The following is a 19,194-nucleotide window of genomic DNA, read 5'->3' on the forward strand; positions in this document are numbered from 1 at the left end:
TGCATGTATACTGGTGTGTGAAGGCCTAGACTAACCCTCCAGGGAGAGCCCTCCCCTTCCTGTTCTCGGCCTCCAGCCCCCATTTCCAGCCTCTGTGACCCGGGCCTTTTTCTGACTCAGAAAGCTTCAGGTTCTAGACATATGCGGGGCAGTAGGAAAGAGCCCAGGTCTTGAAATCAGACAGACCTGAGCTCTAGTTTTGGCTCTGACACTTACCAGGTGAGGGTCCTTGGGCAAGCTGAGTGATCTCTCTGCACCTTAAATTCATCGTCTGTAAAATGAGGATAATAATACTTGCCTCAAATTGTGGCAAAGAGGATTGGAATTAAATAACAACGTGGAAGAGCCTAGCATAGCGCTTAACCTATTAGGCATTTGACAAATGTCATCTTCTCCCACGTGATAACAGCCATGACCTTGCCAGCCAACTTAGTGCTTTACAGATATTCTCAGTTTCAACACTTACATCAACCTTATGAGATTGATATTCTTACTCTGTGTGGTTAATTTTTTTTTTTTTTTTTTTTGGCGGTACGCGGGCCTCTCACTGTTGTGGCCTCTCCCGCTGCGGAGCACAGGCCCCGGACGCGCAGGCTCAGTGGCCATGGCCCACGGGCCCAGCCGCTCCGCGGCATGTGGGATCCTCCCAGACCGGGGCACGAACCCGTGTCCCCTGCATCGGCAGGCGGACTCTCAACCACTGCGCCACCAGGGAAGCCCTGTGTGGTTAATTTTATGTGTCATCTTGGCTGGGCCACGTTGCCCGGATATTGGGTCAAACATTACTCTGGGTGTTTCTTTTTTTTAATTTTTTGGCCGCACCATGTGGTGTGCAAGATCTTGGTTCCCCGACCAGGGATCGAACCCGTGCTCTCTCCAGTGGAAGTGTGGAGTCCTAACCACTGGACCACCAAGGAATTCCCACTCTGGATGTTTCTGTGAGAGGGTTTTTGAATGAGATTTACATTTAAAATAGGAGTAAAGCAGATTGCCCTCCATAATGTGGGTGGGCCTCATCCAATCCACTGAAGAGCTCCATAGAACAAGAGACTGACCTCCCCAGAGAAGGAGGGAATTCAGATATAGCCTGTGGACTTGAACAGCAACGTTGGCTCTGGCCTGCTGGGTTCTCTCACTGGTCGATGCTCATGTGGGCTGGGACCTGGCCCTCTGCCCACTGTCCCCAGCCCCAGTCAGGAGGAAGTCAAGACAGAGTGAGACCCTGCAGATATTGGGTTTGCCAGCCTCTACAGCTTCATGAGACAAGACCTTAAATTTCACGGATATATCTCCTATTGGTTCTGGCTCTCTGGAGAACCCTGACTAATACATCTGTTTCAGTGAAATGAAATGGGGTAAAATGCAAGAGAGGTTAAAACAACCTGCTCAAGATTATAAGGGACAACTGCCCTGGTGGCGCAGTTGTTAAGAATCCGCCTGCCAATGCAGGGGACACGGGTTGGATCCCTGGTCCGGGAAGATCCCACATGCCGCGGAGTAGCTAAGCCCGTGTGCTACAACTACTGAGCCTGCACTCTAGAGTCCGCGAGCCACAGCTACTGAGCCTGCTTGACACAACTACCGAAGCCCGTGCGCCTGGAGCCTGTGCTCTGCAACAAGAGAAGCCCCCACAATGAGAAACCTGCGCACCACAACAAAGAGTATCCCCTGCTCGCCGCAACTAGAGAAAGCCCACATGTAGCAACGAAGACCCAACGCAGCCAAAAATAAATAAAGCAAGAAAGAAAAAGAAAAAGATTATAAGGGAAGGCAAGGCTGGAGTTGAAATCCAGATCCATTGGTATTTGCCTTGATGCTTAACCAACATGGTTACAACACAGCATCTGATCCCTGCCACCCCTGACCTCATCTCCTCACACTCTTCCCCATGCTCCTCCATCCCACTCCTGGCTTCCATGTGTCCCCTGTGCCACCTCATGGCCTTTGCACATGCTGTTCCCACTGCCTGGAACAGCCATCCAGCAGTTATCTACACTTCTATGTCCTTCACCTCATTCAAGTTTCCATGCAAATGTCTCAGAGACACCCTTCTGACCATGCTATATCACATGGTACACTGTCACCCTTTAGCCCCTCACCTAGCTACATTTTTCTTCACAGTACTTCTCACTACTTGATACATTAAATATTTGTTTGTTTCCTGTCTGTCTCCTACCATTTCATTGAAGCAGTTTGTTTTCATTGCAAGCTTCATTGAAAGCAGAGATTTTGTCTCTTTTGGTCATTAGAATACTGCTTGACGTAGGTGCTAAATACATGTTTGTTAAAAGAACCAAGAACCCCACTAGCCATACACCATTGTCACACTTTGAGCTCTTTGCTAAAACTCAACTTCCAGCCTGCATCAACTCCAAACTGCTGAATCCTCAGAATCAGCCGAATGTTTCTGTCAGCCACCAGCCCTGTTTCTGGATCCCTCCTGCCTCAGGCTACTGTCTTTTCCCATCTTGGTCTCCTCTAGTTCACCTGATTCACCCAGACCCTTCTCCAATCAGCAGCACAATCTCTGATGCACTATTTCTCCTGAAAGCCCGGCTGTGATTTTGTCTGTATGTGTTTTTGTGGATTACATGTCTGTCTGTCCTGTCACCCCAACGGAGCTGTGGGTGCCCTGAGGATGCTGATAGAATTAACACAATCTAATCACCTGGAACCTTCCTCAAGGACCCAATAATCACCATGGCACCTGCTGCCTGACAGGACACACGCAGGCACACATGGGGACCTCCCACTTCTCTAAGGGGGGAAGATGCTGACCTGAGGGACCAAGCCCAACACAAATACTTTGTTTTTAAACATCTTTATTGGAGCATAATTGCTTTACAATGGTGTGTTAGTTTCTGCCTTAAAACAAAGTGAGTCACCTATACGTATACATATATCCCCATATCCCCTCCCTCTTGAGCCTCCCTCCCACCCCTCTAGGTGGTCACAAAGCACGGAGCTGATCTCCCTGTGCTATGTGGCTGCTTCCCACTAGCTAGCTATTTTACATTTGGTAGTGTATATATGTCCATGCCACTCTCTCACTTCGTCCCAGCTTACCCTACCCCCTCCCTGTGTCCTCAAGTCCATTCTCTACGTCTGCATCTTTATTCCTGTCCTGCCCCTAGGTTCTTTAGAACCATTTTTTTTTTTTGTAGATTCCATATATATGTGTTAGCATACAGTATTTTTTTTTGTTGCAAATTTATTTTCCCAAATTTCTTACCATTTATTTTATAATTTTGTCTTTTATTTTATTTTTACTTTATTAGGTAATCTTTTCTCTTGAATTTTATTTTATTTATTTTTTATACAGCAGGTTCTTATTAGTTATCTATTTTATACATATTAGTGTATATATGTCAATCCCAATCTCCCAATTCATCCCACCACCACCCCACCACCACCACTTTCCCCTCTTGATGTCCATACGTTTGTTCTCTACATCTGTGTCTCTATTTATGCCGTGCAAACTGGCTCATCTGTACCATTTTTCTAGGCTCCACATATATTGTTAGCATACAGTATTAACACAAATACTTTTAAGGGGTCTTTCTTAGGTAGCCTGACCCTGGCTGGCCTTTCCAGCCTCACCTCCTGCCACTCCTCCATGAAGCAGTCTTTGTGCCAGAGACAGACACAGAGGGTTACTCACAATGAACTCTCAAGCCTCCCTGCCTTTGTTCAGGCTTTCCCTTGGCTTTGCAAGCTCCGCCCCCAATCACCACCTGAATTCTCTTACTCATCTTTCCAGTATCACCTTGGGCTTTAGGGCCTATTTGATAGAGGCTCATGCCTTTCCTGAAACAGTCAATCCCTTACTGTGTGTTGTATGTAATTTTGCATATTCTCCCATCTTTAGTGCACTTAGAATAAGGGCTCCATGGGAATTTCCTGGTTGTCTAGTGGTTAGGACTCTGTGCTCCCACTGCCGAGGGCCTGGGCTCAACCCCTGGTCGGGAAACTAAGATCCTGCAAGCTGCGAGGTGCGGCCAATAAATAAATTAAATAAATAAATAAATAGAGGGCTCTAGATTTGGAATTTGTCTCTCACTGAAACCAAAGCTTGCCAAAGGTGGGACTTCCCTGGTGGTGCGCAGTGGTTAAGAATCCACCTGCCAATGCAGGGGACACAGGTTCAAGCCCTGGTCCAGGAAGATCCCATATGCCGTGGAGCAACTAAGCCCACGAGCCACTGCGTGCCTAGAGCCGGTGCTCCACAAGAGAAGGCACCTCAATGAGAAGCCCATGCACTGCAGAGAAGAATAGCCCCCGCTCGATGCAACTAGAAAAAGCCTGCGCACAGCAACAAAGACCCAACACAGCCAAAAAAAAAAGCTTGCCAAAGGAGAAAACTCCAACAAATGTGAGAAAACTGAAGCTCAGAGAGGTTAAGTTACTTGCCCAAGGTCACATAGCTAAGTAAAGGAAAGAGGCAGGACCCAACCTCAGGACATCTGGGGCTCTAAAAGCCCAAACTTTTAACCCCCAAGCTGTACTGCCTTTCATACCCTGCTATAATCACGTGTACTTGTGGCCTGCTGTAGCTGCAGAAGGGTAACGGTCTGTAAAAAGATTGAAGAGAAGGGAATTGGACCATAAGAATCTGCTGGCTTTCATCCAATGCTATCCAAAGCCAAAGACCCTGTGTCCAGTAGATGGGGGTCTCTGGAGTAGTTATATTTCCTGGGACCAGGACAGCTGGGTCAGTTTTGCTGGAGACCATCAAATGCTAACCTGTCCTTCCTTCTGCCCCTCATCTTACATTTATAGAAGCCCTCTGGGTTTCCCACGCTATGCTTGGTCCTGGAGTTACAATGGTCCTGGGTGGCCCAAGCAGGGAAACAAAACACCTACAGCTCAACATGGCAAGTGCCATCTATAAAAGAGAGGCTGTGGGAGCTCAGAGGAGGAAGATGGTGTCCAACCCTGCAAGACAGGGTCAAGGCCCAGGAAGGCTGCTTGGAGGACGTGTTGCTTGAGCTGAACATTAGAGAAATATGTACCCACATTTTCTTGTGGCATATTTAGGGTTTCACTTTTCACATGAAGTTTTGTTTAATGCACTGCGAATTTATTTTAGTATAAGATGTGAGGTTGAAATATAACTTAATTTACTTTTTCAAATGGTAAGCTTGTTGCAAATGTTTTTCAAATAATCCATCTTTCCTCACTGGAGATGCCATTTCTATCATATGCTGAAATGGTGTATGTTCGATCTATTTCTTCACTTTTTATTCTGTTCCATTGATCTAGGTAGGGAGATGCTATACCTTAGTGGCAAAGTTTGCAGGCTCTGCAGTCTAGTCTGACTATCTGGGGCGTACCTGTTTCTTCATTTGCAAAATGGAGATAATAATAGTACCTACTTCATATGGTGGCTGTAAAGATTGAATGAGATTATGCACATAAAGTACTCATTACAGTGCCTGGCACAGAGTAATCAATCAATGAATGTCAGCTGCTATGACGATCCCTATCTGCCCATTCCTATACCAGTAACCCAGAAAGGTGAAATTACTAAGCATATAGCTTTGAGTCAGATGAGACAGTCTGCTACTTACTACCCTGCATGACTTCGGGCAAGTTACTTACCTTTTACCTTCTCTCCGCTTTGGTTTCCTCATTCATACATGGGGATATAAAAGTACCTACTGCAGCCTGTTGTGAAAATCAAACATGCAGTGTCACAAAAGGCATGACACATAATAGCCCCTCGATGAATGTTTAATCTTCTGCTGATTATTATGACACTATAATTTATTTTCTTTTTATGTGTTGCAGGGCGAGCCCCTTCTCATTATCTTTCCCCCCAAAATTTTCTGGGGAGTGGCAATCTTTCAGGGCCACATCTATTGTGGGTGAATAAGATAGAATTTCTGGATCTGCAAGGCTGATGCCTGGCCCCTGAACTGTGTTGAAAGTCGCTGTGGCTAGTGAGGTCTTGAGTGGGTTACTAGTAGGATTTTGGGGAAGGGAGTGGAGGTGGGCCTTTGAAGCTCATATAGCAGGTTTCTAAAAATATTTTAATTTTGCCTTAATTTTTACTTTAACAAAGGAATTTGCATAGTTTAAAAGGCCAATTATATATATATAAAAAGGCCAACTAGTTCTATAAGGCATTCAATGAAAAATAACAGTCCCCTGCTCCATTCTCCTACCCCCTCCCTACACATACACTCCTCCATAAACCACTCTCAAGTTTCTTGGCTGCTTTTTTGGGTACTACCTCTATATATTTTTTGTTTGTTTGTTTGTTTTTGGGCAGTGCTGCACGGCTTCTGGGATCTTAGTTCCCCGACCAGGGATTGAACCTGGGCCACAGCAGTGAAAGCGCTGAGTCCTGACCACTGGACCACTAGGAATTCCCAATATTTCTAAATAACATGTCCATATTATTATTTTTATTTTTCTATTTTAGATATAATCAATTGACTGCCTGCCATGGAAAATGAGGATATAGTTCTCTCTAATCCTGACTCTCCCCATATACTCCCCTCCCCCACCCTCTCAATTCAAATATATTCCAAATTTTAGTTAAGTCAACACTTAGTGTTTACATTATTATGGCTGTGAAAATATTCTACACAGCTGAGTTATGTAGTGTTTGTGCTAAGACTCTGTGGCTCTGTAAAAACTGGTTTTATTAATTAACATCAGGGATATGGGGCTGAGAAACTTCGTTCTCTAAAATCATACAGTCACAAATTTTCTGTTTGAAATCAGGCAGTGAGAATGGAACATCCCACTGTTGCTGGAGGTTTAACGCATGTTGATTACTTTGATACAGAGAAGCAGCCTCGATTTCCAACCTAGGTGCAAAGCTTCAGATATTGGGGTTTTGGACATAACATTGTACAATTATCTTAATTATGTAGTTATCTATTATATAATTATCTAAAATTAGTTAACTTTGTAGTTTCCAAGTGGATTCTCAGTTCACTTCTCAGTCCAGGCTGTTGTTAACTCCTTCACTTACATCTGTGCTTACCTTGAACCTGTCAAAATACTGCTTCATTTAAATATCACCTGAACTCAACCACTTCCCATATCCTGTAATGACCTGGCTTTTTCCTTTGTTTGATGAGCGGCTCCACAGTTCCCCTGGTGTGTGCTCTCTCTTGCAGCAGCAAGTGAATAAACCTAACTATCCAACTACAGTTTTGTTCTTAGTGGTCTTTATCAGACAGGCTTTTATAATTCTCCTTCCTTTCTAACTCTTTGTTTTCCCTGAAGTTAATAATTGCCTGACCTTTTCTTTCACTCGGTTTTCTATATACCTATCATGAATTCATCCCCCAAATTCTGAAAGACGTATACACCTTCTCTTAATACCTTAAACACATCAGGTGATTCCTCTGTCCCCACAGTTTTTTTCCCTTAAAGACACCCTCTTGAGGCACTTCTTCTTCTGGCTCCAAGTCTTACTGGTTGCTCCTCTGAGTTTCTCTTTTAAAATATGACAACCTCTGTTCTAACACCTATCTCAGGGCACCTGTTAGTTGTCAATGCATCTGCTTTCCTCCTTCCACCGCAGAAGGGTCCGTGTCTTGACATCTCTATTTCTCCAAAGTCTGTCGTGACGCTCAAGAAACGTTCCACTGACTGAATGAATAAAAGAATAAATAAGTGAATAAATGAATGAATGAATGAGTGGAATTTTTGTGCAGGAGAAGTGAGTTTAAGAGGAACGATATTACATTCCCATCTAGTCGCAAGGCTTAAGGGTGTCCTCAGGCTGTCTACAAGCCCCACGCCAGCTTGGAGCGGGGTCTCGAGGGAGGGAAGCAGCACCGAAAGCCCTCTGGGCCCAGGTCGCGGCTGCAGGAGCGGAGCCGGCTGAGCACAGCCTAGGTCAAGTCCGCGGCCACGAACCTGCCAGACGCCGCTCGAGGACTACAACTCCCAGAAGGCCGCGCGGCGGCGGAGCACGAGCCGTGGAGGATTCCGGACGCTGACGTCGGAGCCGTGCGGCTCAGGGAAGACGCTGGGCTAAGAGGTAAGTGTAGGAGGAGGGCTGAGGGTTGAGAGTGGAGGGCGGAGGGCGGAGGGCGGAGGGCGGGAGCGACAGAGGAGCGGCCCTGAGGTTAGGTGGTACGGAGGTGGGGGTGAGGTAGAAGGACAGGGAATGGGTCTCAGATGAAGAGCGGGTAGCGGGGTGTCAGGGACCTCGAGCTCTGCTTCCTCTTCCCGCAGTGACCATGACGAAATTAGCGCAGTGGCTGTGGGGGCTGGCGCTCCTGGGCTCCACCTGGGCTGCTTTGACCACGGGAGCCTTGGGCCTGGAGCTGCCATTGTCTTGCCGGGAGGTCCTGTGGTCACTGCCCGCCTACTTGCTGGTGTCCGCCGGCTGCTATGCACTGGGTACTGTGGGCTATCGCGTGGCCACTTTTCACGACTGCGAGGACGCCGCCCGCGAGCTGCAGAGCCAGATCCAGGAGGCCCGAGCCGACTTGGCCCGCAGGGGGATGCGCTTCTGACACCCTAACCTCATTCCCGCACGGACAGCCTGCTCTCCCCTCCCCCATTAAAGCGCAAGTTTATTTTCTAACTTTGGTTTGAGTATGGAGTATGGATGATGGGAATTGGGGATTCTGTGTACCGGCTGTTGATAAGTGAGAGGTAGAAGAGCCAGCTTCCTGAGGCTCTCTCAGCCTTTATCTTTGCATTCTGCTGGTACTTCCTCCTGTTTGCTCCGAAGGAGGCAAAGACGCCCTTCTCAAGATCTCTCAGTACGGAAAAGTCATTTCACTTTCCTGGTCTTTTTAGCCCTGTTAGGAAGGACTTCTTGAAGCCTATTCTTCTTCATAACATCCAAGCTCTGTTCTTTTTAAGGCCTTCCTACGTTTTTACAACTTCTTGATTCTTTCAGATACCTTTTCGGAGCCAACCCTACCAGCCCAAGAGTAACTGTGGATCAGACAGTTCCCGTCTACCCTTCACCAAACCAGGCAGGTTGACTATCCCTGAACAGAGAACGAGCCTTGATGGGCAAGGGGTAGGGAACAGTTTATTTTAAGGCACATTCTAAAGATTTCCCCCGACCTCCCAAATTAAAAAATAAAATCTTGAAAAAAAAAAAAAAGTGATTCATCTCCCAGGTTCCATCCAGTCTTCTAAGTAAAGCCCTTTCTTTAGTCCCTGGATTCTCAAAGCAGTTCTTTTCCTTTACCACAACGCACTTCACCAGTGGAGGTGACCAGCAGGAAGAGCTGAAACAAGGTTTCTTTGGTAGTATGTTGGCATTAAGGTGCCCAGTGGTCAGGTGAACTCCCTCAGGTTTGTAGAAGTTGATAGTTCCTGTCTTGCTCCTGGGGGTATTTCCAGAAAAGCCAGAAGCGAATGAAGCTGGTGAGGATTCCTGGAAGGTTGGGCACCTGAAATCACAAGGGCTGCTATGAGGAGAGGAGCTGATTTTCCACCTCGTACACCTGTCACCCCGCCCCTGTTCTGCTTACCACAATGTAGGGATCTTTTAGTCGAAACCCATAGAACGTCCAGGAGGCAGAAGTGAGGAGGGTGGCAATGGTGAGTGAAAAGGAGAGACGTTGGGTCGATTTAGTACGAATGACCTTGGCCTGTGGGAAAGGATGAAGGACACTCCTAGCAAGGCACATAGTAAATCTCCCACCTTGCCTAAGAATTTCCTCAGAAAAAAAGTCAAACGTCCTCCCTGATCTTCTGTTACCCAACCTTTCCCTCCTGCCCCCCACTCACCCAACTCTACTAACCCGTCTCCTTCCAGGATTTGGGTCTTTCCTTCCTCTGGAGTATAAGCTACAGTCTCTGGCTATGGGAGACTTATCTTCCTTTCCTCCCTGGACACCCCCACTCACCAAGTCAGCTAGTGGTGAGAGGTACATACTGATGGTGAAGACACTGCAGAAGAGGCCCAGCTGCTGAAGCCGGGTCTCAGTGTCGGGCACCAGGAGCCAAAAGTAGCCAAAACCCAGGACAAGGACCCCCAGCAGGGTTGCAGTCTGAAGGAGCACAGCATGCTGCAGAGGAGAGAGTAGCCTTACTTCTGGATGTACCAGGAGCCCTCTCTGACTCTGCTGCTGGAATTAATTCATCCTGCCTTCTCCCAAGCTCCAGTTGAGGAGCCAACCTTTGTCCAAGCCTCCAGTATTGCACTTGTTACATCCTCTTTCCCACCAGTGACTTGAGCACATGTCTGATCCACGCACAACCCCGGAGGTTTCTAGGAGAGGGAAAGGTATCCTTTTTTGGTGAGCTTGCTACACAGAGTAGGAGCTTAATGCTTGTGTGAATGGGGAAGCAGAGCGGATCATCTCACTCTCAGCCACTGGCACTGACTTTGAAGGAACTATGGAGACAAAATCCCTTTCCACTCAGGTTGTTGGGCAGCAAGGCACCATCAGGCTAGGCAGAGCTACCAGCTTTGCCAGAATGGGGGACAATATGTGAGTCTCAGCAGGCTGGCTTCATGGCGGAAGGAGGACTGCAAGGCTGGAAGGGTGTTCCAGGAAAAGTTGGCAGTACCAGCGTGTTATAGTCTTCTAGGAAACAGTGTTTGCCCTGCCAGCAAGGCAGGGCAGGGCATGCAGCAGAGGAAGGGGCTCTACCTTCCGATGGCAGTAGTGCAGATACACCAAGATATACAGGGTCTGAAGCACAGCACCCACGGCGTTGACGACGATTAGCGTCCAGTTTCCCTTCAGGGCCCCATAACTCAGCCAGCTCAGGTTGCTGCAGGGTGGAGGGGAGGGACATTGGCTCGCGGGGTTGAGTGTGAGTGGGGGACCCGAGGGGCCTCGTCCACATTCCTCCTCACCCCTCCCCAACCTCCCTCAGACAGCCTTTCCCGCCGCAGGCATCGCCCCTCTCACTTGACATCCGTGGTGAGAAAGGGCAGGAACTGGACACTGTCCACACTCCGGGTCATCCGCATGTGCTTGAGGTCCGAGCTGTAACGGGGACCCGAAGGCAGGGGGGAGAGGTGGAAAGGGAGGACCAGGCTGCTGGGGCGTCGAAATCCCCGATGCCTGTCATCCTTTCTGGACAACTGCAGACCCCCGGCCCTACCCTCAGCACCCTGGCCTTCTCCCTCAGGTAAAGTGACCAGCCTTGCCCTTGTACCCCGGCCCTCTCGACCCGATTCCACTTTGACCCTAGGTTCCAGATGCAGCCTGGGGCTGCGGCCACGTCTCTGTTCTCTCTCCTTTCCTGACTTCCTGGTCCTGCCCCAGCCCAGCCCGTCCGCGCTCTCACAGGCCGGTGGAGAACATGCCGAGGGTGAAGAGCACGCAAGCTCCGGAAAGAAGCGAGTCGGCCAATCCGCCCGCCTCCATCCCTCCCCGAGTCGGATCCCGAGCTCGGCGCCTGCGGCCAGCTAGCAGGAACCGGAGCCCGCGACGCCGGAGCCCCGCCCCTTTGCGCCCCCGGCTCCGCCCCTGCGCGCTCGGCCATCCCCCCGGAAACTGAACCGGAACCCGGCCCACCCTTAGAACCTCAAGCCGGAGCTCAGGCCCCGCCCCTGCGAGGGCCTGTTTCGACCCCACCGGCCCGCTGTCGGCTCGTAGGGTTTCCTGTCTTCCCGTTGCTCTCGGTTTTCTGGCCGGTCTCCTTCCTAAGGCTCCGCGGATTTGTCCCCGGCATCAGCCGCTCCACACTCTCTGCTTACTCCTTGGATCACCCAGACCCCCAGCCTCAACTCACTTTCCCACAGGCCGCTAGCCTACGTGGTAGAACTCAAAAGCTTGCTACCCGGACTTCAACACGCTTTCACGGAGGGCCGCAGCTCAGAACTTCAGTTGCCCAGGGATTGGGAGATTTTTCGCTGTTTGCTGAAGCCTCTTTCCGGTCTCTTCCCTAAGTAACAGGGACTGCCAGGAATCACCAAGTCTTTGTGTGATGCCCTCCCCCTTCAGCCACACTGCCGGCTTTCTGTGACTTGGCCAATCCACTGGACAAACGTGTATCACCGACCCCCCTAGTCCAACCAACTTGCTGCCGGGAACTTTCCCTCCCAGCCTCCCACACGTCTCTGCTGGGGGGGCTGTGGGGCGAGCCGCATGCCTCAGCTGGCAGGCGTTCCGAGCGGCTGCCCTGACTCACCCAAGAGCCTGAGTACCTGAACAGTACGCCAAAGCCCAGCGCTGAGAGGGTGCGAGTGGGGCGGAGGTTGGACAGGAGGAACTTCCAGAGTGGGGTGCAGCCTAGGACCCCACTGCTGTGGGGAGAGACTGCTGTGGGGAGCACTCCTATCCTGGACAACCCTCAGAGGAGGAAACACCCCACCCTTGTGGGCTGGTGAGGGGCATGTATTCTTTTCAGAGAGAGGGGAAAAAACTCAAACCCAATTGCTACTGACATAGCACTGAGCCTAGCAGCAGCAGGGACTCAATGGTCATAAATTAGGATGGAAGGGCAGAAAAGCACGTCCAAAAAAACACATTGCTTTATTTTGAGACAAAGAACATTGTATAAAAAAACTCCAGTTGTAGAAATCAGCAGACACACATCTAGTTCATATACAGATTCTGTACTCGTGGGCCCTGCCCTTCAGGCTACAGTCAGTCTAGGCACAGACTCTGTGCACATGGGCACTGCCCTTACAGCTACACTCTAAGAACAGGTTGGCACAGCCCCCCTGCTGGCACAGCTTTGTGGAGTGATGCCCCAGGGTGGGAGAGGATGTAGTGACTGGCTACAGTCCTCTCCGTGGCACCTCCACAGAGAACAGTCTTGGGGGAGATGCTGGGTCAGCCCAAGCATGTTGCCTCTCCTGTCCCTGGCTCCCAAGCAGGAAACTGTCTCTTGCTTTTCCTTCAGAGCCATCCTGGCTCTCTCTGGGAGGGACATCTTTGCCAAGCTCAGTGTCCATCCATGTAAGCCCAAGCCCCTTTCAGCTCGGCTCCCACAGTGCCCTTCTTAAGAGGCCATGTCCGCACAGCCCGTTTCTTTGGCTTAAGGGCAGGAATGAAGGGGAAAGGACTGTCCACTTCTTTGTCCATCCCTCTGAGGTGGAGGCGAGGATGGCACTGTCAGGCTTGCTGACCTCCTTTGGGTTGAAAGCTTTAATACTGACCCGTTTTGACGCTGCTGGGTGGCAGCTTGTGCATGTGGTAGGAGTGGCTCCCAGGACTAGGGCTTTGGGAGGGGCCCCAGGCAGGTGAGGGAGGCCCGCCCTGCCCCCTCAGCCCAGTTCCAATTCCTACAGTGCATGCAGCATACATCTTCATAGGGTTTGCAGCAGCAGGAACGGCAGGAGCAGCACAGCCCAGGCGAGTGGGAAGAGGCGGGGGGCGGCACTGTGACCAATGCTATGTAGAACCTGCACCTCTGGGTCATCTGCAGGGTGAGAGGGCAGAGGCCCCCAAGGTGAGCGGCCCCCCTATTGGCACTGGTCCTCAGCCCAGCGAGGTTTCCCCTGCCCCTGACTGGCAAAAGAGCCACCTCCTATACCCAACCTCTTCAAGCAGACCCCCTTTTGTGCCCCAGGCCCAATTTGCTCCAGCCACCTACCTGCTGGAAGCCTCTTCTCCTGTGCATTGGCATGGGCCTGAGGACTGTGAGCTGAACGATAAGGATGGTCTTAGGTCAGGTACTTGGTACACCAAGGAGGCAGAGGGGTGGGAATGCTGGGTGGGCTGGGCAGTGGGACTTCCCAACCATCCCAGATCACTAGACCAGGCCCAGAATAGGGATGGAGCAAGGAGGCCCACAAGGCTGTGACACTCACTGATTTTGCCATTGACGTTCACCTTCAACCTCAAGCACTGGTCTTCCTGGTAGTGGATGGGTTTGGCTACAAAATAAATCCAGAGAGTGATAAGGAAGGAAACTTTTTTGGAAGAAAATATAAGCGTAAATGCCTCTGACCCTGCTTTCTCAGTCCCTACTCATTTTAATCCCTCTCTTCCCTCTAATCTTTGATTCTCACCTTCCTTAGTTTTTACCCACTTTCTGCCCCAAGTTCAGTGCAAGCTCCCATTCTTGGGAATAACCCCTGACTTTGGAGGTGGTGGTAAAAAGAACATAGACACTGTCCCCTCCCTACAGCCCATCCTCCACTCCCCCCAGCCTGAAGTTGGGGGCAACCTGCACAATATGTTCCCCTTACCCGGCCACTTTGTCCTCGCCCTGCCTAAGCCCCACTGACAGGGTGAGGCCTGGATTCATTCTGTACAAAGCTGATCTCACAACTTGTAAAATCCACCAGTGGCTCTCCACTGCCCTCAGGATAAAGTCCAAACTCCTTAGCACTTCTTAGGCCCCTATGCTCTACCCTGTCTACTTCTCCAAGCTCCTATCTCCCCACTTCCAAGTGTCCCTCCTGTTCCAGTCAGTCTGAACCATATGAGGTTCCCTGAAGATGTCATGCTCTCTTTGCACACGTCCCCTTGTTTGGCCAGCTCCTCTGTCTGTCCTGAACTCTTGGGTCATCTTCCCCAGGAAGCCTTCTCTGAGGTGTGCCCCCCACCCCAGACTAGCAGGTACTCAAGTCATTTCCGCAGGGCCCCTGAGCTCATATCTACCATATCACCCTGTTCTAATGGTCTGTTAATCTATGTATGTCCCTTTCCAGGTTCCTGGAGGACAGGGACTCTGTAATGTTTTATTTATCTCTGCGCCTATAGTGCCAAGCAGAGTGCCCAGGACACGGTAGAAGCTCACTCCACATTTGTAATGGGAATGAACGAAAACAGACTTCAGGATTGGAAGGGGCCGTCTGCTGCTTGCCTTCCCACTAAGCATGTACTGAAGCATGTACATCATGCCAGGTGTGTCCCCCAGTGTATGCACCTGTGTGCATGCCTCCCGGGCACTCACAGATGTAGTAGTAGCTGTGTCCCTCTTTGAACTCCTTGCCCAGGGTAAAGGGTGTGAAGCGCTGGAACTTCTCAGACAGCTTCTCTGGGCCATGCCTGGCACTGGGCTGGTTGCACTGCCAGCGGACCTGGTCCTTGGATTGGGGTTGGCACAGTTGGTACTGCTCGCGCTCCACCAGGTACAGTGTGTACCGCTCCATGGCAGCGTCTGCCACAGACTCATCCTCATAATGAGGACAGATGATGTCCAGGTAGTCATTTAACTGCACGTGTACTGTGTAGTCCTCATTCCGAAACCTGGGCATGCGCAGAGGTAGAGAAAGCTGGTGGTCACTCAGAAGCCAGGCCAGAGCCTTGAGCTTCCAAATGTTTACATGACCCCTCACATTTCATACTGGACCACCGCCCCCACCAAAGATTTTTTAAAACTCTCAACTTCCAGTATTTAATTTACTGATCTTGATCTCTTTGTTTTTTGGGTTTTTTTTTTTTTTTTTTGCAGTACGCGGGCCTCTCACTGTTGTGGCCTCTCCCGCTGCGGAGCACAGGCTCCGGACGCGCAGGCTCAGCGGCCATGGCTCACGGGCCCAGCCGCTCCCAGAGCGGCATGTGGGATCTTCCCGGAGCAGGGCACGAACCCGTGTCCCCCGCATCGGCAGGTGGACTCAACCACTGCGCCACCAGGGAAGCCCTGATCTTGATCTCTTAAATATCTTTCCACCATCTCCAAACATTCCATCCTCTGCCACTAATCCTCTAAATAGCATCCACTTAGTATCTTTCAGGTATCAAGGCACTTCCCATAACCTCCCTGATATTTACCTAAGGATAGGCTTCTAAATATTTCCTCTGCTCACTCTTCTACCTATAAATATTTCCCCAACTCTATTCTACCACTTGCTCCTTTAACTGCTATTAGACCTCAATCTGAGAACCTACTGGCCCATTCTATAATCAAGATCCACATAACCCTCCCTTTCTCTTTCCCATGGTAGTACTCGGTGTCCAACAATCTGTCTTCACTTCTCTTACTCCTCTCATTTTTCCCCTTGACCCACTGAGTATATCTCACATTGTTCAACTTCACTTTTCCCCCAACACCCAGGACATCCATGCCCACAGATAATGTCCAGTCCTTTTGAGTTAAATTGCTTTAATCAATTCATCCAGTGCCCTCAAATCTCCCCTTCTAGCTACTCAAATCTATGCTCAGCTCTCCTTGTCCACTTCTCTCAAAGCACCCCAAAACCTCTCTGTCCCTTTATCTCCAAAAGCCATACTTTCACCTCTTGTGAAATGAGCTCCAGAAATGCTAGAGTTCTCAGATCTGAGAAGGCCTCTCCCCTCCCTCTTCCCAAGATGGAGCGAGCTCCCCTCCCCCAGCCCATTCCCCCCAGGCTCCAAAGGCTCCAGCCGGACTGCCCACCGACCCCTCCCCCGCAGCTCTAGACACCTGGCTCCAGTCTAGGTGGGGTCCTAGTAGGGGAAAAAGTGCCTCCCCACCTCCCTCTCCAAGCCGGTCAGCTTCTCTGAATTCCACCAACCACTGCCAGCTAGAGACTCAGCAGAGTTGGCTGCCAACTTGCTTCAAACCAAAGCCAGGGGCATGGGTGGTGGGGAGAGGGGCAGGGGTTAGGGCAAGAGGCCTCTGAGGTGGGCACCCACTGCCCACTCAGCATGACCCTTAAGAGGCCTGGCTCTGCAGGAGCATGCCAGTGCTCCAGCTGGGCTTACCAAGGCCCCTCCCCCACCCTGGGGAAAAGAGAGAGAGAGAGAGAGAGAGAGAGAGAGAGAGAGAGAGGGAGGGAGGGAGGGAGGAGGTGCAGAGAGAGGCTTTTAAAATTCCTCTCTAGAGAGATAAACATAGAAGCCATTTCAGAACAGGTATTTCAGCTCTGGGTCTGGCGTCTTTCCTCCATTCCCATGACGGGCACTGACTCATTCTTCATCTACCTCTGCCACCCACCCCAGCATTCATGAGAACCTGTGAAAATTTCCCTTGTCAAATGTGGACAGCCCCCAGGACCCCAGGATGGCCCAGTGCCCACTTGCTCTGGGCACTGTCCTCCAGGCAAAGGGAGCTGACAGGTCTGAATGGGTCGGGTACCTGCCCCTCTAGCACCAAGGAGGCCAGGGTGCAGCTCACAGTGGCACTGCCCTTCTTCCCATGCTGCCCCCTGACAGGGGCCTGGAGATCCCAGGGCTGATGCCCACTGCCCTGAGTCACCCATGCCAGCCTCATACCCACCCAGCTCATTACCACCTCGTCTTTGCCCTCAAGCTGGGCCTGGCTTAGCTGCTTGTGGCCTCCACTCTGGGCTGGCTTTCTCTTTAGTCCTGGGTATGGCAGAGTGTGTGTGTGTGTGTGTGTGTGTGTGTGTGTGTGTGTGTGTGTGTGTGTGTGTGTGTGTGTGTGTGTGTGTTTGTGTGTGTGTCCAGATGGACAGGGCAGAAGCTGTGCTTGGTGGGTGTGCCCATCACCCCCCTCCTGGGGGTACAATCTGCTCCACTTAGCACTCCTTTGACTCTTGCTCTCCATCTGGGAAAGGGGGGCAGCGGCGTCAGGGAAGGCGGGGAGGGGGGGCAAGGAAGAGGCTCCTTCCTGAAAGAGAGGAAACCTGGGAGCTTGGGAACGGAAAAGGCCAGGGTCCCCCCCTCCCTACTCCTGGCTTCCTGTCCCCTCCTCCTCCTTCAGCCAACACCTGGCACGGGCATAAACAGGGACTTTGCTCTCTCCCTCTAGGACAAGATTGGGTCAAAGAAGCAAAGAACAGAGAGCAAGGAGTGAGGTGGGGGAGGGCTGACTGCACTGCCCCGTCAGGCGGCCAATGGGCAAGAGGGCATTGCCCTCTGGGGTTGGCAGCTGGCTGTTCCCTCCCTGCCCAACACGCCACAGACGACAGACCCCCTACCAGGCAATGCTGCCACAGGGTCAAGAGGAAACTGGCACAATCTGTTTCTCAAGGGGAGTGGGGGGTAGGTCTGCTAGGGCTGCCGGTGGCTGGGCTGAGTGAAGTGTTTTTCACCCCCGACCCCAAGGTGTCCAGCCCTCCTCTCCTGACTCCACCTTACCCCCCTCTCCCGTTTTCCTGCAAATATTGTTCCCATAACTTCAGAAAACTCAAGAACAAAGAACAAAGGGTCCGATGGAGCTTCTCCCTCCCCGTACCATTTGCCTCACAGCCCTAAACCTGCCCCGGAGAAATTAACTCCTTCCTGCCCAGAGCCCTTTGTAACCCTTTTAACCCCTTCCTGTCCTCTGGAACCTTTCCCACGACCTCTCTCTCCCCTTCTCTTCAGTTTTACTACCTGAACCTCAGATACCCTCAAGCCTACCCACACACAGCATATGCCTCATTCATGCCACCTCAAAAGACTCTTGAGGGGGGAGGGCTTTCCAGGGTGACCTTAAATACAGAATGAACACTTAATGCTGGCAGCCCAGGTCCCTCCTGAAGGGTCCTTCCAGGATTACAATAAGCATTCTGCTTACTCCGGATGTCAAGACCTGTCAGTGTGGGCAGATGCCCAAGTAACACACAAGGAGAGGCACAGAGGCTTTCTCAGTGGAAGGGCCTAGGACAAGAGCCCTGGCGGCCAGACAGAGTGGCCCCTGCTAAAGGCAGGAACTGTTCAACGCGGGTCCCTCACTTCGGAGTAACAGGGGTGCCAGAAGGAAGGAAAAGAGGGGCAGTGGCAGCGCCTGTGCAAGCCGATGCGGGCAGGGTCCTGCCCTGGGGTGGGGTACTCCCAGCTATGGGGGAGAAGAAAGTCTATGGGATCCCTCCCGCCTCCGGTCACCTCCCCGAGACTCAGGTTAGGGGCTAGCCGGGACAGTTAACCTGGAGGGGGGAGCAGTGCCAACCGGGCGCCCAGGCTGTCGGCCGGAGACTCGGGGCTTACTTGGGGTTTGAACTGTTCCAGAAGACGGTGTGGCGGTCAGCAGCGGCCAGACTGCAGCACAGACCCAAGAGAGGGGCCCAGAGGAACTCCATAGCGCGGGGCCGGGCCAGGCCGGGCGGGGACGAGGGTCTCCTCCGGGTCTGGGCTCCCGCAGGCTTTCTACGCGTCGCACTCAGCACAGTTCTCACAGCTCTGGGCCCTCCGCCTCGCGACTCCGCCTTTTGGGCCGGCGCCGCCCGACACCCCGCCCCGCCCCCGCCCCGCCCGGCGCGCGGCTGCCCCGGGCCTGGGGGCTGGGGAGGTGGAGGAGGGGAGGGCAGGGGGGAGGGGAGGAGAGGGGAGCAAAGCGCGCACCGACAAATCTGCTTAGCGCTGTGTGTTTGCTCACTCGTGGATCCGCGTGCAGCTTTGTGGGCCTGTGCTGGCTGGTGGGTCTGTGTCCCCCGCCCAGTCTCGTGCGGGAGAAGGGAACGAACTCCACGTGCGGGTC

The 19,194-nt window shown here is 51.6% G+C and overlaps 3 protein-coding genes across 7 annotated transcripts; 1 reads left to right on the plus strand and 2 right to left on the minus strand.

Moving 5' to 3' along the window:
- Positions 1–7,935: 7,935 nt before the first annotated feature.
- On the plus strand, positions 7,936–8,557 carry DPM3 (dolichyl-phosphate mannosyltransferase subunit 3, regulatory). Its single transcript, XM_022559513.2, has 2 exons — positions 7,936–8,005; positions 8,203–8,557. The coding sequence occupies exon 2, from the start codon at positions 8,208–8,210 to the stop codon at positions 8,484–8,486; it is 279 nt and encodes a 92-aa protein (XP_022415221.1). The 5' UTR covers positions 7,936–8,005; positions 8,203–8,207; the 3' UTR covers positions 8,487–8,557.
- Positions 8,558–8,996: 439 nt separating this feature from the next.
- On the minus strand, positions 8,997–11,375 carry SLC50A1 (solute carrier family 50 member 1). Of its 2 annotated transcripts, XM_022559510.3 has the most exons (6): positions 11,239–11,372; positions 10,857–10,934; positions 10,593–10,716; positions 9,843–10,004; positions 9,465–9,584; positions 8,997–9,383 (listed from the first exon to the last, which is right to left on the minus strand). In XM_022559510.3, exons 1-6 carry the CDS (start codon positions 11,316–11,318, stop codon positions 9,282–9,284), a joined length of 666 nt encoding a protein of 221 aa, XP_022415218.1. In that variant the 5' UTR covers positions 11,319–11,372; the 3' UTR covers positions 8,997–9,281. The 2 variants fall into 2 exon arrangements, with proteins under 2 accessions (XP_022415218.1, XP_022415220.1); XM_022559512.3 differs by lacking the exon at positions 9,843–10,004 and having other exon boundaries at positions 11,239–11,375.
- A 728-nt stretch (positions 11,376–12,103) lies between these two features.
- Positions 12,104–18,879, minus strand: EFNA1 (ephrin A1). Of its 4 annotated transcripts, none has more exons than XM_089914257.1 (5): positions 18,705–18,785; positions 14,803–15,124; positions 13,712–13,813; positions 13,495–13,545; positions 12,104–13,320 (listed from the first exon to the last, which is right to left on the minus strand). In XM_089914257.1, exons 2-5 carry the CDS (start codon positions 15,104–15,106, stop codon positions 13,208–13,210), a joined length of 570 nt encoding a protein of 189 aa, XP_089770383.1. In that variant the 5' UTR covers positions 15,107–15,124; positions 18,705–18,785; the 3' UTR covers positions 12,104–13,207. The 4 variants fall into 4 exon arrangements, with proteins under 4 accessions (XP_089770383.1, XP_089770373.1, XP_089770371.1 ...); XM_089914245.1 differs by having other exon boundaries at positions 12,119–13,320; positions 14,803–15,098; positions 18,705–18,879; XM_089914247.1 differs by lacking the exon at positions 13,495–13,545 and having other exon boundaries at positions 12,115–13,320; positions 14,803–15,098; positions 18,705–18,879.
- Between the last annotated feature and the right edge of the window lie 315 nt (positions 18,880–19,194).

This window comes from Delphinapterus leucas, chromosome 1 (genome assembly GCF_059928025.1).
Source record: "Delphinapterus leucas isolate spDelLeu-1000000601 "Yukka" chromosome 1, BTC_Dleu_Yukka2, whole genome shotgun sequence".
NCBI classification, from domain to species: domain Eukaryota; kingdom Metazoa; phylum Chordata; class Mammalia; order Artiodactyla; family Monodontidae; genus Delphinapterus; species Delphinapterus leucas.

What these genes read in the sequence shown, in the direction of transcription:
- DPM3 (XM_022559513.2), top strand. Translation starts at nt 8,208, where the DNA reads ATGACGAAATTAGCGCAGTGGCTGTGGGGGCTGGCGCTCCTGGGCTCC.
- SLC50A1 (XM_022559510.3), bottom strand. Translation starts at nt 11,318, where the DNA reads ATGGAGGCGGGCGGATTGGCCGACTCGCTTCTTTCCGGAGCTTGCGTG. An exon ending in GGCATGTTCTCCACCGGCCT is followed by an intron (nt 10,935 to 11,238) that starts GTGAGAGCGCGG and finishes TCCCCGTTACAG; the next exon opens with CTCGGACCTCAAGCACATGC. An exon ending in TTTCTCACCACGGATGTCAA is followed by an intron (nt 10,717 to 10,856) that starts GTGAGAGGGGCG and finishes TCCACCCTGCAG; the next exon opens with CAACCTGAGCTGGCTGAGTT.
- EFNA1 (XM_089914245.1), bottom strand. Translation starts at nt 18,796, where the DNA reads ATGGAGTTCCTCTGGGCCCCTCTCTTGGGTCTGTGCTGCAGTCTGGCC. An exon ending in TGGAACAGTTCAAACCCCAA is followed by an intron (nt 15,099 to 18,704) that starts GTAAGCCCCGAG and finishes GCGCATGCCCAG; the next exon opens with GTTTCGGAATGAGGACTACA. An exon ending in ACACAGCTACTACTACATCT is followed by an intron (nt 13,814 to 14,802) that starts GTGAGTGCCCGG and finishes CTTCCAAAAAAG; the next exon opens with TTTCCTTCCTTATCACTCTC.